Raw genomic sequence first — 15041 nt, 5'->3', positions numbered from 1 at the left:
AGTGAGCTCCTCCGGCAGGCAAGGCTGCGTTGGCTGGGTCATGTAGCCCGCATGCCCAGCCACCGCATGCCTAAACAGCTTTTGTTGGGCCGGATCGAGGGGGCTAAACGGGCGCGGCACGAGCTAGAGAAGAGATGGAGTGATGTGGTACAGGAGGATGTGGAGCTGAGTGGACTTGCCGATGACTGGTACCAGCGGTGTCAAGATCGGCCTCAGTGGAGGAGGCTCGTGAAGGACGCTATTGGGCAGTTGGAGGCAGTCGCCCTCCAACAACAACGGAGGGCGGAGGAGCGACGCTCACAACAACGAGCGGAGCGCCGGGTGGCTAAAGCACAGCAAGTTGGTACAGTAGGGGGCACAGGTGGTGCATCAGCCAGTCATTTCGGTCATCTCGGTCAGTCGACCCGTGGCACCTGGGTCTGCCCCGTGACCTCCTGCCAGCGGGCGTTCGACACTTCACGTGGCCTCAAGGTGCACATGGCCTGGCACAAGCGTCGTGGTGACGTCACCGCCACTTAGTGGCGAATGGCGGTTGTTGTTGTTGTTGTTGTGTGTGTGTATTTATGTGTGTGTGTATTTATGTGTGTGTGTATTTATGTGTGTGTGTATGTATGTGTGTGTGTATTTATGTCCGGCAAAACAACCTCCTACCTCCTCGCGGTGCCGGACGGGCAACATTGTCGTGGGCAGTGCTGTGGGGGGAGGGCCAATGCCCATTGGCCTCTCCCCTCATGGCGTCTGTGACCACCACAGTGGCTAAACGGGGGCTCTGGACGGGTGCGAGGGGCTGGTAACCCCTCCACCTTCAATTAACCACCACTAAACTACGAAGTAAACATAAACCTGTAATTAATAAGCTTGTGCCGGAGGCCCCGGGGGGTCAGGCTTTCATGACGTCTCCTGGCCAAACCCCATTTGGCGGAGCCAGGAGATTGAATTTTAACCCTCGGGGCTCCTCCAGAAACAACGAAAAACCATTGCGGATGGCCACGTGGAATGTTCGAACGCTCACTGCGGAGGAGAGGCTGCCACTCCTCTGTCGGGAGCTGGACCGGTACCGCCTGGATCTCTGTGGCATTCAGGAGGTCCGGTGGACCGGTTCTGGCTCCTGCCACCATGAGGGGTGGACAGTCCTCTACTCGGGGCAGGAGACTGCCAAACAACAGGGTGTGGCTCTTCTTCTGAACAAAAGAATGAAGGGGGCGTGGGAGCGTGGCGGTGAGGTGTGGGAAGCTGTAAGCCCCAGGCTACTTTGGGCTCGCCTTCCCATCAACCAGAGGCGAGGAGTGGTGGTCGTGGTTACTTATGCCCCCACCGAAGACGAACATCTGTGGAGGGATGCAGGCAAAGCCGATGAGTCGGACGCTTTCTATGACCTCCTGTCACAGGTGCTGGCTAAAGTGGCCACTCGGGACAGAGTCATCTTGTTGGGTGACTTCAATGCCCGAGTTGGTCATGATACTGGCACCTGGTCTGGAGTGATTGGAAGGCATGGGCCAGATCAGCTCAATAATAACGGTAGGAGGCTGCTAGATTTTTGTGCAGCCCATGGGCTTGCAATTACCAACACGCTCTTCCGGCATCGGCGCATCCACACAACATCATGGATGCATGCCGGGTCCAAGCAAGAACATCTGCTGGACTACGTAGTGACGGACCAGCGGATGCGAGCCCATGTCCTTGACACCAGGACCTACCGTGGAGCTGATCTGCCCTCTGACCATCGACTAGTCATCTGTAAGATGCGCCTGCCATTCTTCCACTCCGGTGGTGGGTGTACACCCAGGATCCCATTCCAACCAAAAGTGGCCTGGTCTAAGTTAGCTGATGAAAGTTGCAAGCGAGAATTTCATCATCGCTTGCAGCTGGGGTTGGCATCGTCCCCCACTCCACCTGATGTCGAGGGTAAATGGGCGAGGTTTAAGACTGTGACTCATGCAGCTGCAATGGCTGCTTTGGGTACGCGGTCCAGACCTCCCCGGGAACCCTGGCTGACGGAGGAGGTGTTCAGGTTAATTGAGAAAAAGCGACAGGCCCACTCTCATCGCCTACAGCATCCCACGTCAGAGAATGAGGAGGTTTACCGCAGTCTTCGCTCGGAGGTTCGGAGAGCCGTGAGGCGCTGTAAGGATGGGTGGTGGTCGCGGGTTGCTGAGGAGATGGAGTCTGCCTCAGTGGCCCGCGATCACAAATCACTATTTAACTCCATCAAAAAAGTAACCTGCAGCGCCACACCTATTACCATCATTAGAGGAAAAAACGGTGATCCAATCTCCGACCCCCAGGAACAGGTTTGCAGATTTGCTGAGCATTTCTGTGAGGTCCTGGGGGAGGGAAAATCTCTCAGCCAGGAAAACATCATGGCACAAAGTGGGGATAACCCTGCTGAGGCTGCGGTGCCTCAAATATTGGAAGAGGTCACCCCCTGTGAGTGGCTGGCTGAGGTACCGGCTGTTGAGGAAGTACTGAGGGCGATCCGGAGTCTGAGACCAGGGAAGGCACCGGGCAGAGATGATCTCCCAGGCGAAATGCTGAGGGAGGGTGGCGTTTGTGCACAGACTGCCCTATATGACATCATAACAACAGTCTGGACCACTGGACGGGTTCCGCAGGACTGGAAGGATGCCCTGGTGGTCCCCCTCTTTAAGAAGGGGGACCGTACCGACTGTAACAACTACAGGGGCATCTCACTCCTCAGTGTGCCGGGTAAGGTCCTGGCAAGGATTATTCAACATCGCCTTGCTAGGCATGCTGAGGAGAGGCTTGCGGAGCCCCAATGTGGTTTCAGGAAAGGGCGGTCCTGCACAGATGCCATATTTTCTGTCCGTCTGCTACAGCAGAGGTGTAGGGAATTCCAAAAAGACCTACATCTCTGCTTTATTGACCTGGTCAAGGCCTATGATACCATCAGTAGGACTGGGCTCTGGGTTGTTCTTCGTGCTTTCGGAGTCCCTGACCCTCTGCTCACGATCATTAAGGACCTTCATGATGGTGAGCGGGCCCGGGTAAAACTACGTGGCCGGGAGTCGGAGCCTTTCCCTGTACACCTTGGGGTGCGACAGGGATGTCCTCTGGCTCCCACATTATTTAACATCTATTTCGACTGCGTAGTTCGTGAAGCCTTCAATAGCTGTACCGGGGGAATTACCATTTGGTACAGATACAATGGGAGGCTGATCGACGCCCGGGTGCGATCAAGGGATGGCTCCCTATTGGTCAACCACGTTATGTATGCCGATGATTTGGTAATAGCTGCTCATTCAGAAGAGGAGTTGGAGACGCTGCTGCTGAGACTGGAGCGTGCCACTAAGAGGTGGGGCCTTACCATCAGCCCCACCAAAACTAAGCACCTGCCTGGGTATTTTGTACCATCGGGCACTCCGCCCCCACAACTCCCAATCGGTGATGGGGCAGTTGTGGAGAGAGTAGAGAGTTTCCCATACCTGGGCAGTGTGCTCATGACCGGCTCCAGTTTATCAGCAGAGGTCTCACTCCGAATCAGTCGAGCGGCAATATCTTTTCATCGGTTGCGTAACGCTGTGTGGAAGCTACCTGGTCTGTCGCTCCGCACGAAGCTTCAGGTCTTCTCGGCCACGGTCATTCCCTCCCTTCTCTATGCTTGCGAAACGTGGACCCCCCTAGTGGAGCATCTTCGCCGGTTGGAAACATTTAGGCTGGCCTGCCTACGATCCATCCTGGGTTTAACCAGGCTGGATTGTGTGAGGAGCTCACAAGTCCTTGAAAGATCTGGGCAAAGTCCCATCAGTGAGCTCCTCCGGCAGGCAAGGCTGCGTTGGCTGGGTCATGTAGCCCGCATGCCCAGCCACCGCATGCCTAAACAGCTTTTGTTCGGCCGGATCGAGGGGGCTAAACGGGCGCGGCACGGGCTAGAGAAGAGATGGAGTGATGTGGTACAGGAGGACGTGGAGCTGAGTGGACTTGCCGATGACTGGTACCAGCGGTGTCAAGATCGGCCTCAGTGGAGGAGGCTCGTGAAGGATGCTACTGGGCAGTTGGAGGCAGTCGCCCTCCAACAACAACGGAGGGCGGAGGAGCGACGCTCACAACAACGAGCGGAGCGCCGGGTGGCTAAAGCACAGCAAGTTGGCACAGTAGGGGGCACAGGTGGTGCATCAGCCAGTCATCTCGGTCATCTCGGTCAGTCGACCCGTGGCACCTGGGTCTGCCCCGTGACCTCCTGCCAGCGGGCGTTCGACACTTCACGTGGCCTCAAGGTGCACATGGCCTGGCACAAGCGTCGTGGTGACGTCACCGCCACTTAGTGGCGAATGGCGGTTGTTGTTGTTGTTGTGTATTTATGTGTGTGTGTATTTATGTGTGTGTGTATGTATGTGTGTGTGTATGTATGTGTGTGTGTATTTATGTGTGTGTGTATTTATGTGTGTGTGTATTTATGTGTGTGTGTATTTATGTGTGTGTGTATTTATGTGTGTGTGTATTCATGTGTGTGTGTATGTATGTATGTGTGTATTTATGTGTGTGTGTATTTATGTGTGTGTGTGTGTGTGTGTATGTATGTGTGTGTGTATTTATGTGTGTGTGTATTTATGTGTGTGTGTATTTATGTATGTGTGTGTGTGTGTATTTATGTGTGTGTATGTATTTATGTGTGTGTATGTATTTATGTGTGTGTGTATTTATGTGTGTGTGTATTTATGTGTGTGTGTATGTATGTGTGTGTGTATTTATGTGTGTGTGTATTTATGTGTGTGTGTATTTATGTGTGTGTGTATTTATGTGTGTGTGTATGTATGTGTGTGTGTATGTATGTGTGTGTGTATTTATGTGTGTGTGTATTTATGTGTGTGTGTATGTATGTGTGTATTTATGTGTGTGTGTATTTATGTGTGTGTGTATTTATGTGTGTGTGTATGTGTGTGTGTATTTATGTGTGTGTGTATGTATGTGTGTATTTATGTGTGTGTGTATTTATGTGTGTGCGTATTTATGTGTGTGTATTTATGTGTGTGTGTATTTATGTGTGTGTGTATTTATGTGTGTGTGTATTTATGTGTGTGTGTATTTATGTGTGTGTATTTATGTGTGTGTGTATTTATGTGTGTGTGTATGTATGTGTGTATTTATGTGTGTGTGTATGTATGTGTGTGTGTATTTATGTGTGTATGTATGTGTGTGTGTATTTATGTGTGTGTGTATTTATGTGTGTGTATTTATGTGTGTGTATATTTGTATTTATGTGTGTGTATGTTAACTTCTTCCACAGCCAGCCGTGCCAATCGGAGGTGCGGGGGAAGGACAACACGCTTTAACAAAAAAGCACGAGTGTTTAATTGAGATTTTTTAAATGCATCGCTCCGGTGACTTCCTAATATCAGAAGGAAGAGACCCAGACACCCATGGAGATCAAGAGACTCGTATAGAGGCATAGAGACCTATCGAGACCCATACTCTTATGCGTGTGTGTGTTGAGTTTCTTTTGCGCTGTACGTAGCCAAACACACTAATCAGAGGTGCAGAGAAAAACAAAAGACTAATCCATTTTTATCTTAGCAGGTAAGGGCCACTGACCTGGCCACGAAGTGGTTCATCAAGTTGAATTTGATAACAGCCAAATATTCTAAACGCACGTTTCTAAATGTGAAGGCAAAAACCGGAGGACCCGGAAAAAAATCCACATGGCCACAGAGAGAGAGACGTGCAAACTCCACATATACAGCAGGCGTCAAGGTCCGGATCGAACCCACGACCTCCTGCATACCAGGCGAGGTAGTTAACATCTCGCCACCGCGGCACCAGCGCGTGGCGGCGGCTGACGCACCTTGTGCACGTTGATGCTGGGGAACATGTTCTGCAGCATGGCGCCGGTGAGCTTGAGGTGCGTGTGCTCGCGCGACAGGTTGTTGCACACGAGCAGCGGCGGCGTCGTGAACTGCTCCTCGTGCATGCGGTGCCTCTTGATGGACGACACCACGTCCCTGTGCAGGCAGTACTGCGCACACACACACACACCGCCACACACACACACACCGCCACACACACACACACCGCCACACACACACACACCGTCACACACACACACACCGTTACTACCGCTAAGACGTCGGGTATCTTCGCGACAAGCATCTCTGTAGGACGCCGCGATGGGGGAGGGGTCGAGACGGCAGAGGTCGCAACCGGGTACCCGATACCCGTACCCTACCCGATACCCGGCTACCCGAACCCGGCCGGGTACGGGTAGCCGTTTGCGACCCTGGTGCGGCCGGGTACGGGTAAGGAATCAAAACCCGTTTGCGACCTCTGCGAGACGGACACCACATTCACCACATTCACGGCATTCACCACATTCACCACATTCACCGTAGCCGACACGACGCGGGGCGCTCGCTGCACACGGAGAACCGTGATGCGGCCTGCTCGGTGGCGATTGGTCGGAAGGTTTTTGAATGCGGGAGAAGGCGGGGAGATTTGAACGAGGCAAGGGGTCCCGTAGAGGCGGTTAGAAGGGAAGCAGAGGGATTGGTTTGAAGGAAGGGGATGGGGCGGAGACGTGAGAGGGGGGAAAAGGATAAAAGGGGAGTGGCGCTCGGGGTGAGGGAAGGCACGGGACCGCTGGTGGCTGGTGGTGGGCACTGGACCTGGTTGTTGAGGGCAACGACAATCGATCGGCGTGTGGAGGGGGTTCACAGACAGGAAAATAAATAATGGCCACTGCAATCCTCGTGTGGTGACCAAGTCCTTGCGGGGCAGTGGACAGCACGGCTGGGTTCACATGCCCTGGCTGTGTGTCATTGTGTGTGTTTGTTACGCGTGCCTCAACAGACACCCTGGGAAACGAAACGTTCCATCAAGAGATATTCGAGGTGAAATATTTCAAATGTTTACACTGTGCGAGGAAATTGTAATTTTCGGGATAAACGCAACATTGCCTTCAAGTGAGTGAATACTGTACGAGTGTTAACGATGACTCATGGGAGCATACAGAGAGCCAAGCAATTGAACCACGATATTCATCTCAACTACGTCGTAAACAGCCCGGTCACAGACACGGACACAGACGATAGCGACTGACCGAGGAGACACCGGTGGCAAGATGCGGTCATCCCATCACCACGGACGAGACGTGGCCTCTGGGTAGCACATTCACCGCACGCTGCACAGGTTCACGGTTCGATTCCAAGTGGCCGCCCTGGTTGCTGGCGCGGATTTTTCTCTGGGTCCTCCGGTTGTTCCCTCCACATTTAGAATCACCGCTAAACACGTTTAGAGTATTTGACTGCTGCTATAACTCTCCACGTGACGAGAAACCACTTTGTCGAGCTATCATTTGTGGCCGGGTCACCTCTGAAAAAGAGCTACATAGCTCAATGAGCTTTAACTGGTAAAATAAAAATGTGTTGGTTTTAGTACTGCTACGGGTGTAGCCACCTGGCAGTGTTGCACAAGATAGCATTACATTTTTGCTTGACCCTGTTGTGGGTGTTGTACATTTTTTTAAATATCGATTACCATTTTGCGGTAAAATATAAAACGACTGCTCACCTCATTCACTTTGAAGGTTATTGTCGGTCCGTTGGGAATGCGCGCGAGTTTCTGTGGGATAGAAAAGAACCACGCACTCCATGCATCATGGTCGTCGCTCACTTAATGAGGGTGCGCAACACACGACGGGTAACGATCAACACGTGGCGAGAAGATACGAGAGAAGCAAGATACGGTGGGACAAGACAATGGAGGGATTTGTAGACAAGAGTGAGATATTTAAAAGGACAGAGATAGTGGACAGCGAGCCAGTGGAGTTGGGAAAGTAAAGCAGCAGTGTGGGGGGGGGGGGGGAGGTTTTAAATCCGGCAGAGCAATGTCGTGTCGGTGGAGAGAGTGAGAGGAGGGGAGGGATGTTATGATTGCTGAACAGGTGAGATCAGAGAGTCTGGGTAGTGTCAGAGGGAGTAGTTGAAGGTGGCACCGAGGTTGTGAGCAGAAGATTCGAGAGGAGTGAGGGAGAAGGGATGGGGGAGAGAGATGGGTGAATTCGTGTTCTCATGATATCTTCTCGAAAGGAATTCATATTTGAGAATTTACCAAAATAGGGCAATAGTGAACACACCGGTTGAACGCCCCTTTCCAGAACAGAAACAGCACGGGAGCAGTAAGTCATCCACTCACCAGGTTGATGCCGTCCAAAGTTTTGGAGAAAATCATGAAATGCGTGATGCCCAAGGGTCCGGACACGGTCACAAAATCTTTGAGGACGTTCTTGCGGCCAACCTGCACACCCAGAGGGATGGAGAACCGCACGAGGCGACGCAGTTCCACAAGCGATGATCTGCCATGCACAATCACGATCGGGCTTTGAGCTGCAGAAGAGATTTGATTTTGTGATTATGAACCTTAAATTTCGACTTAAAGCTTTCGTGACTGCAGGGATTCATCTTCTTGGTTCTTTCGGTAAAGTCACGCAGAAGGGAAATAATAAAATAATAAAAATAAAACATAATACAATAATTCTCACGACGTTTCGGCCACAACGCAAGCAGCCATCCTAAGGTGAAGACCAGGTCTGTCGGGGAGACAGCGTGGTGGTGTTTCAGTCAGACGCTGTCTCCCCGACAGACCTGGTCTTCACCTGAGGACGGCTGCTAGCGTTGTGGCCGAAACGTCGTGAGAATTATTTTATTATGTTTTATTTTTATTATTTTATTATTTCCCTTCTACGTGACTTTACCGAAAGAACCAAGAAGATTATGAACCTTACTAGCAAAGCCTACCCGGGCCTCAGTGCTTAATGAAGAGGGTCCTACCAAGAGTTCTCAGTCGAGCGTGACATTAGTACATGTAATCACAATTAATTAAATTACAGATACTGTAATTGTTGATGATTGGTGTGTGTCGAGAGTGTGTGTAGCGAGTGTGTGTAGAGTGTGTGTAGAAAGTGTGTGTGTAGAGTGTGTGTGTACAGAGTGTTCAGAGTATGTGTTTGTGTAGTGTGTAGAGTGTGTGTAGAAAGTGTGTGCAGCAAGTGTGTGTGTCGAGAGTGGGTGCAGAGAGTGTGTGTAGAGTGTGTGTAGAGAGTGTGTGTGTACAAAGAGTGTGTTCAGAGTATGTGTGTAGAGTGTGTGTGTAGCGAGTGTGTGTGTGTAGCGAGTGTGTGTGTGTAGCGAGTGTGTGTGTGTGGAGCGAGTGTGTGTGTGTGGAGCGAGTGTGTGTGTGTGGAGCAGGTGTGTGTGTGTGTAGCGAGTGTGTGTGTGGAGCAAGTGTGTGTGTGTGTGTAGCGAGTCGTGGCGGCCGTGCTGCGTGCGAACCTTGAGGCTGCTGGCGGTGTAGGGCTGCATGACGCGCCGCGTGTCGGTCACGAGCTGCGTGAGCGTGCGCGACGGGGTACCGCGCGAGAACACCAGGGTGTGCGGGACCCCCGAGAAGGCGTCCTGCGCCGCCTGCTCCGCCAGCGACGCCGCCTTGCGCTGGTTGCGCGTCTGCAGCCCCAGAGAAACGACAGCCCCCCCCACGTGATCGCTCGCACGCGGACAACTGCAGTTGCGCCGCACGTGCGGGGTCACCGGGTTCAATGAACACCGCTTTGGTGACCGCTGTGGAGCTCTGCCGGGTTCCTCGTAAAAACCTCGTCGAGCATCACCCCCCCCCCGCCCCCCATCAGAGGTCGCAAACGGGTTTTCATTCCTTACCCGTACCCGGCCGCACCAGGGTCGCAAACGGGTACCCGTACCCGGCCGTACCCGTACCCTACCCGTATCCGGCCGGGTACGGGTAGGGTACGGGTATCTGATTGCGGCCTCTGGGATGAAGCCATGTTACAGGCGCGGGTGGGTTGATTATAGGAACTTGAATTGTGAGAAGAGACAAGACGTTGGGAAATGAGTGACAAACGGTGACTCACCAGTGACTCACGGCCTACCCGTACCCGTACCCGGCCGTACCAGGGTCGCAAACGGGTACCCGTACCCGGCCGGGTACGGATAGCCGGGTATCGGGTAGGGTATGGGTATCGGGTACCCGGTTGCGACCTCTGCCCCCCATCCACTGCTCCGCACGACTTGGATCTGTCAAGAAAACTGTGGCGGCTCCCTCGAGCCGCGAGAGACACGTGGGGTCGTTACAGCCGACCCCGCAGTGTGACTGCGGCCACCTGAACCTAGCCACGCGCCGTACCATATCACCAACGGCTGGATTTCGACACCCGCGGACTGGACAGAGTTAGTCGCGCTACTGCATGGATCACAGGCTTAAACCTGGATGTATAATTCAAGCGTAAGGTACTTGCACTACCGTGAAAAAAAAAGACTGGGGTTAACCTCGTACCAAAAAGGCAACTTCAACTGTCTCGTGCGGTTGGGGTCGCACTTGCAGTCGAGGCGACGTGCCACGTGTCTCAATGGGTTTATTTTGTCTCCTGGTTGAACGATATCGACACGGCGGCGCTCTCGGCCGACCTTCAACATTGCACAGCCACGTCTACCGCTGTGCAATGCAGTGGCCACATCTCCACAAACCCATCGGCCCGCACCTGATAAATGAAATGTTTCCCCCCTATTCATCCTCAAACGAATGCAAAGGATAAAACTCTATGCGGGTGATTCTGTCTTTGACCATAAAACATCAATTCGAGCAAAGAGCCGAGCCAAAAACAAACACGTGCACCCAAATCACCAAGCCCTGGCTCGACTGCTACAACCATTGCCCCTTTCCAAAGTTGTATGTATGATGTGTGTATGTTGAACCTCTTTAGCACCGTACGTAGCCAACCGTGCTAATCGGAGGTGCGGAGTGCCGATACTAATCACGCGGCCGTTCCACCCATTGTCAAGCCTAACACTGGTACCAAAGTGTTCCGCTTTGCTGGAACACACAGTCCTGCGGAGGGAGCTGGTAGGAACGTTGGGTTGCTCGGTCAATGGCCAGGGTCAACGGCGGCGTGGTGTATTCCGCAAATATGCCCGACTGTGAGGGCGGGCACAAGCCGGCGTGAGTAGGTTAAACGTTGAGTTTTATAAGGGCACCACGGGGTGACCAGCCCCTCCCCACCCCCCACCCTCCACCCAGCCCCTCCCTCCCCACCCAGCCCCTCCCTGCACGACGGACGGACACAATAATCCCCTGTGGGCTGGTGGAACCAGTGGGTTCCTACCAGTAAAACAAACACGTGCCCAGTCGTTAGACCGGTATGTGTTGGACAGTACGCGCACAGCATACACACAATTCGAGTTACGACGTTTCGCAAAGCGATTACGACCAGCATCATCAGGCGACAGTCAGAATGCAACGCTGCGCAAAGAAGCATAGGCACAAAGAAAACCTCCCCAAAACCCTGTGATCACTTCAGAGAGAGATAAGAGAGACGCCGAGAGGGACGCGTGGCTTTGAGAAGGGACCGGCAAGTTGCTGCTGCTGCTGCTTGCTGCGTTCTGTGGAGAGAGGCCTCAAGACACGACACGTGGCTGGAAAGGAAGCCGGCATCTCGCTGCGCGTGTCTCTACATATATACGTCTCTGTATGCACGCCGGCGTATGTCCGCGTGCTTCTGTATTTCTCCGTGCATGTGTGTACCTCTCTGTATCACTGTGCGCATATGTATGCGTGGGTATCTGCGTGAATCCCTGTACGTACACGTGTGTGTCTGTCCCGGGGCAACACGTGTATCTAAGCGAGTACGTCTCCGTCTCTCGATCTCTTGTATTTCAGCACGTGTCTGTATACAGCTCTCTGTATATCTCGCTGCGTCTCTGTGTGTATCTCACTTTATACTGTCTGTGCCAGTGAATATACCTTCGTGTCTTTCTCTGTGAATCTCTCCGATTATATCTGTATAGTCTTGTGTATAACTCTGTATGTATCTCACGTTCTCCCTGTATCTCTCTCTCTGTACTGTTTCTATGTAAATCTCTGTCTATCTACCTCTGGTATCTATCTGTGTCTCTCACCTCTGTGTATCTCTTTGTGTATCTCTGTCTCTCTCTCATTTTCTTTGTATCTATGTGTATCTAGCTCTCTCGCCTTCTTTTCTGTCTCTCTGTATCTCTACCTCTCTATCTCTGCCTCTCTATATCTCTCGCTCTGTATCTCTCTGTCTCTCTCTCTCTGTCTATCACTCTGTCTCTACCTCTATGTCTATCACTCTGTCTCTACCTCTGTGTCTATCTCTGTCCCCTCTATCTGTCGATCTATATCTCTGTCTCTCTCTATGTCGGTCTCTCTATATCTGTGTCTCTGTCTATCTATCTCTCTGTATCTCCGTGTCTGTCTGTCTATCTCTGTGTCTCTGTGTGAGTGTGCCTCACCTTTCCCATGCTTCTCTCTCCGTGTCTATCTATGTATCTGTATCTCTGTGTCTAGCTCTCTGTGTATCTCTGTGTCTATCTATCTGTGTCTCTGTGTGAGTGAGTGCCTCACCTTCCTCCCCATGCGTCTATCTCTCTGTATCTGTGTCTATCTATCTGTATCTCTCTCTATCTGTGCCTCACCTTCTCCCCCATGCTTCTCTACATCTCTCTGTATCTCCGTGTCTCTCTCTCTGTATCTCTGCGTGTATCTCTGTATCTCTCTCTATCTGTGCCTCACATTTTTCCCCATGCTTCTCTCTCTCTCTGTGTGTCTCTCTCTCTGTATCTCTGTGTGTGTCTGTGTCTCTGTGCCTCACCTTCTTCCCCATGTTGCTGCTGCTGTAGCTGCTACTGTAGCTGCTGTAGTTGTAGCTGCTGCTGCTTCTCGTCGTCTGCTCTCCGTTCCCACGTGCGCGGCGAGGCCCCAGGAGCCACTTCCGGTTCCTCGCAGGGCGGAATTCCGCCGCGCACCAACAAAAACCGACGAACAACAAAAAGGTTCCGGGTGGATTTTGTTCCCCCCCCCCGCCGCCTTCAACCTCTCGGGCTCCCCCTCGTGGTGGCCGAGGGGGGTTTGAGGAGACGCGATGGGGGGGGGGTGTGGGCGGGGCTCGATGTAGCTGCGCTATGCTGAGATGACTCCGACGACGCCACCGACTTGAGTGGGAAATCAGCAGCAGGAGCAGGAGCGTGTCCCAGCCCTTGCCACCCGCTCACAGACACCGAACGCCCCAGGGAATGGATGATGGATTCACACTCTTTGGTTTTTTCGGTAAAGTCATCTCGGTAAAAATGTAAATAACTAAATTTAATTTTGTTTTTTCATTTATTTTATTCAATTTTTTTTACCGACGTGACTTTACCGAAAAAAACCAAAGAGTGTGAATCCTTGCAGTCACGAAAGCTTCAAAGCTAGAATTGATGGATTATTGTTTTTAAATCCTTTATATTAAGTTCGCTTGCTTGCTTAGGACCGTGCAAATCTTTCGGTAGTTTTTTAACCCACTTCCCGTGATCCAATCGAGCTGACATTTTGCACACACACTCGTTGTGTGTGACAATGCATTTTCGTGAAAAAAAAATTCCAAAATTTTACACTGTTTAGGGATTTTTTTTTTAAATATTTAATTACCAATTGGTTAATGCTGCCAGACAATCATCTGACCCATAGGTGGCAGCCATCTCAAGCCAGAGGACGAGAGGACTCTAGCCGCCCCGATGCCACGCATATAAAGGATTTAGAGTGAAAAACTTAGTTTTTACGGGTTTACTTGTTTTATGTACTCGACACAGGAGGGACTTGGGCTGTATCGAGAATCGGCATCTTTATGTCGACTGCAGTAGCAGCAGGAGGAGCAATCCGAAGAGCTATGAAGCGCTTTTCATTTTCACGGATGTCCAGTATGGGCACGTGGTCAGCGAGTTACAGCAGCAGACAACAACAATAACGATAGGAGTACAAAATAGAGATAAGGGTTCGTCCATAAATGACGTCACGCGATTTTTGACAATTTTTGACCCCCCCCCCTCGTCTCAAAAAATCAGACCCCCCTTAAATATGACGTCACAAAGCTCTGCCCCCCCCCCAAAACCACATTTCCATTTTGAAAATAAAACATGCTTCAAATCGCTTTAAACTATTGTCATTGTAGTGCGTATTTAATGTGGCGCTGCACTCTGATGTTGTAGGAGTGTTGTTATAACAATTAGTGTTGTTATAACAATTCTATATTAATATTCTTGGTTCTTTCGGTAAAGTCACGTAGAAGGGAAGTAATACAATAATAAAAATAAAACAATACAATTCTCAGAACGTTTCGATTGCAACACAAGCAATAATCATCAGATGATCATCATCGAATGATTGCTTGTGTTGCAATCGAAACGTCGTGAGAATTTAATTGTTTTATTTTTATTATTTCCCTTCTACGTGACTTAACCGAAAGAACCAAGAATATGAATCCCTGCAGTCACGAAAGCTTTAAATCTAAATTCTATATTTATTTAAAGTTGCAATTTTAATGTGACGTCACATTTATCAACCCTCCCCCGTCGTCACACATCGTCACAAATGTCTGACCCCCCCAGATACGTGACGTCTTGTATGGACGGCCCCCTACCTGTCAACCCCTTATCAGTGCCCTACCTGGCAACCCCTTATGGATCTCTGTGGGTCTCTACGAGTCCCTTCTGCTATGAAGAAGTAACTGGGGCTATGCATTTTCAAATATAATTTAAAAACTCACGCTTTCTGTTAAGTTTGCTGTCCTTCCCACGCACCGCCAATTAGTACGATTGGCTACGTACGGTGCGAAAGAAGTTCAACAAACATCGGTGACATGGCTCGCAGAAGCAATGTTTATGAATGTAACCTTTGACCCGTGGCAGCTTTGACATTCGCCAGCTGCTGGAGGCTTTTCTCCCCGTGGACCCGCTCCGTCTCCGCTCGCTGTTTATTGCTAAACTTCGGCGTCCATCCGTGTGCTGTCATTCTGTGTTGCGTGTATGAGCAGCAGCGCCGAGTTCAGGAGTTGGGTGCCGATGTCGAGGTCTGGCTGCTGGTCCCACGACGAGAGGGCTTTACGGGAGAGTTTCTTCTCCTCTCTGCTCTTTCTTCCCCGTTATATAAAAAAAAAAACATCTAGAAAGTATGTTTTTATTATAAGAGTAATATAGCTTTCGATTTAAAGCTTTCGTGAATGCAGGGATTCATCTTCTTGGTTCTTT

General features: G+C 51.0%; 1 protein-coding gene across 1 annotated transcript in view; it reads right to left on the bottom strand.

Annotated features, from left to right (window-relative positions):
* PPAN (peter pan homolog) overlaps nucleotides 1-12801 on the bottom strand; it is a 28068-nt gene extending 15267 nt beyond the window's left edge. Inside the window, exons 1-5 of the mRNA XM_078600559.1 lie at nucleotides 12632-12801; nucleotides 9282-9452; nucleotides 8146-8247; nucleotides 7522-7572; nucleotides 5801-5971 (exon numbers count right to left, since the gene is read on the bottom strand). Coding sequence (XP_078456685.1) covers nucleotides 5801-5971; nucleotides 7522-7572; nucleotides 8146-8247; nucleotides 9282-9452; nucleotides 12632-12643 — 507 coding nt within the window. The 5' untranslated portion in view covers nucleotides 12644-12801. The remainder of the gene's footprint in view (nucleotides 1-5800; nucleotides 5972-7521; nucleotides 7573-8145; nucleotides 8248-9281; nucleotides 9453-12631) is intronic.
* Between the last annotated feature and the right edge of the window lie 2240 nt (nucleotides 12802-15041).

This window comes from Lampetra planeri, chromosome 14 (assembly GCF_965212315.1).
Source record: "Lampetra planeri chromosome 14, kcLamPlan1.2.h2, whole genome shotgun sequence".
NCBI lineage: Eukaryota > Metazoa > Chordata > Hyperoartia > Petromyzontiformes > Petromyzontidae > Lampetra > Lampetra planeri.
Note: the sequence above shows the minus strand (reverse complement) of the source record. Positions and strands in the feature narration are given on the sequence as shown.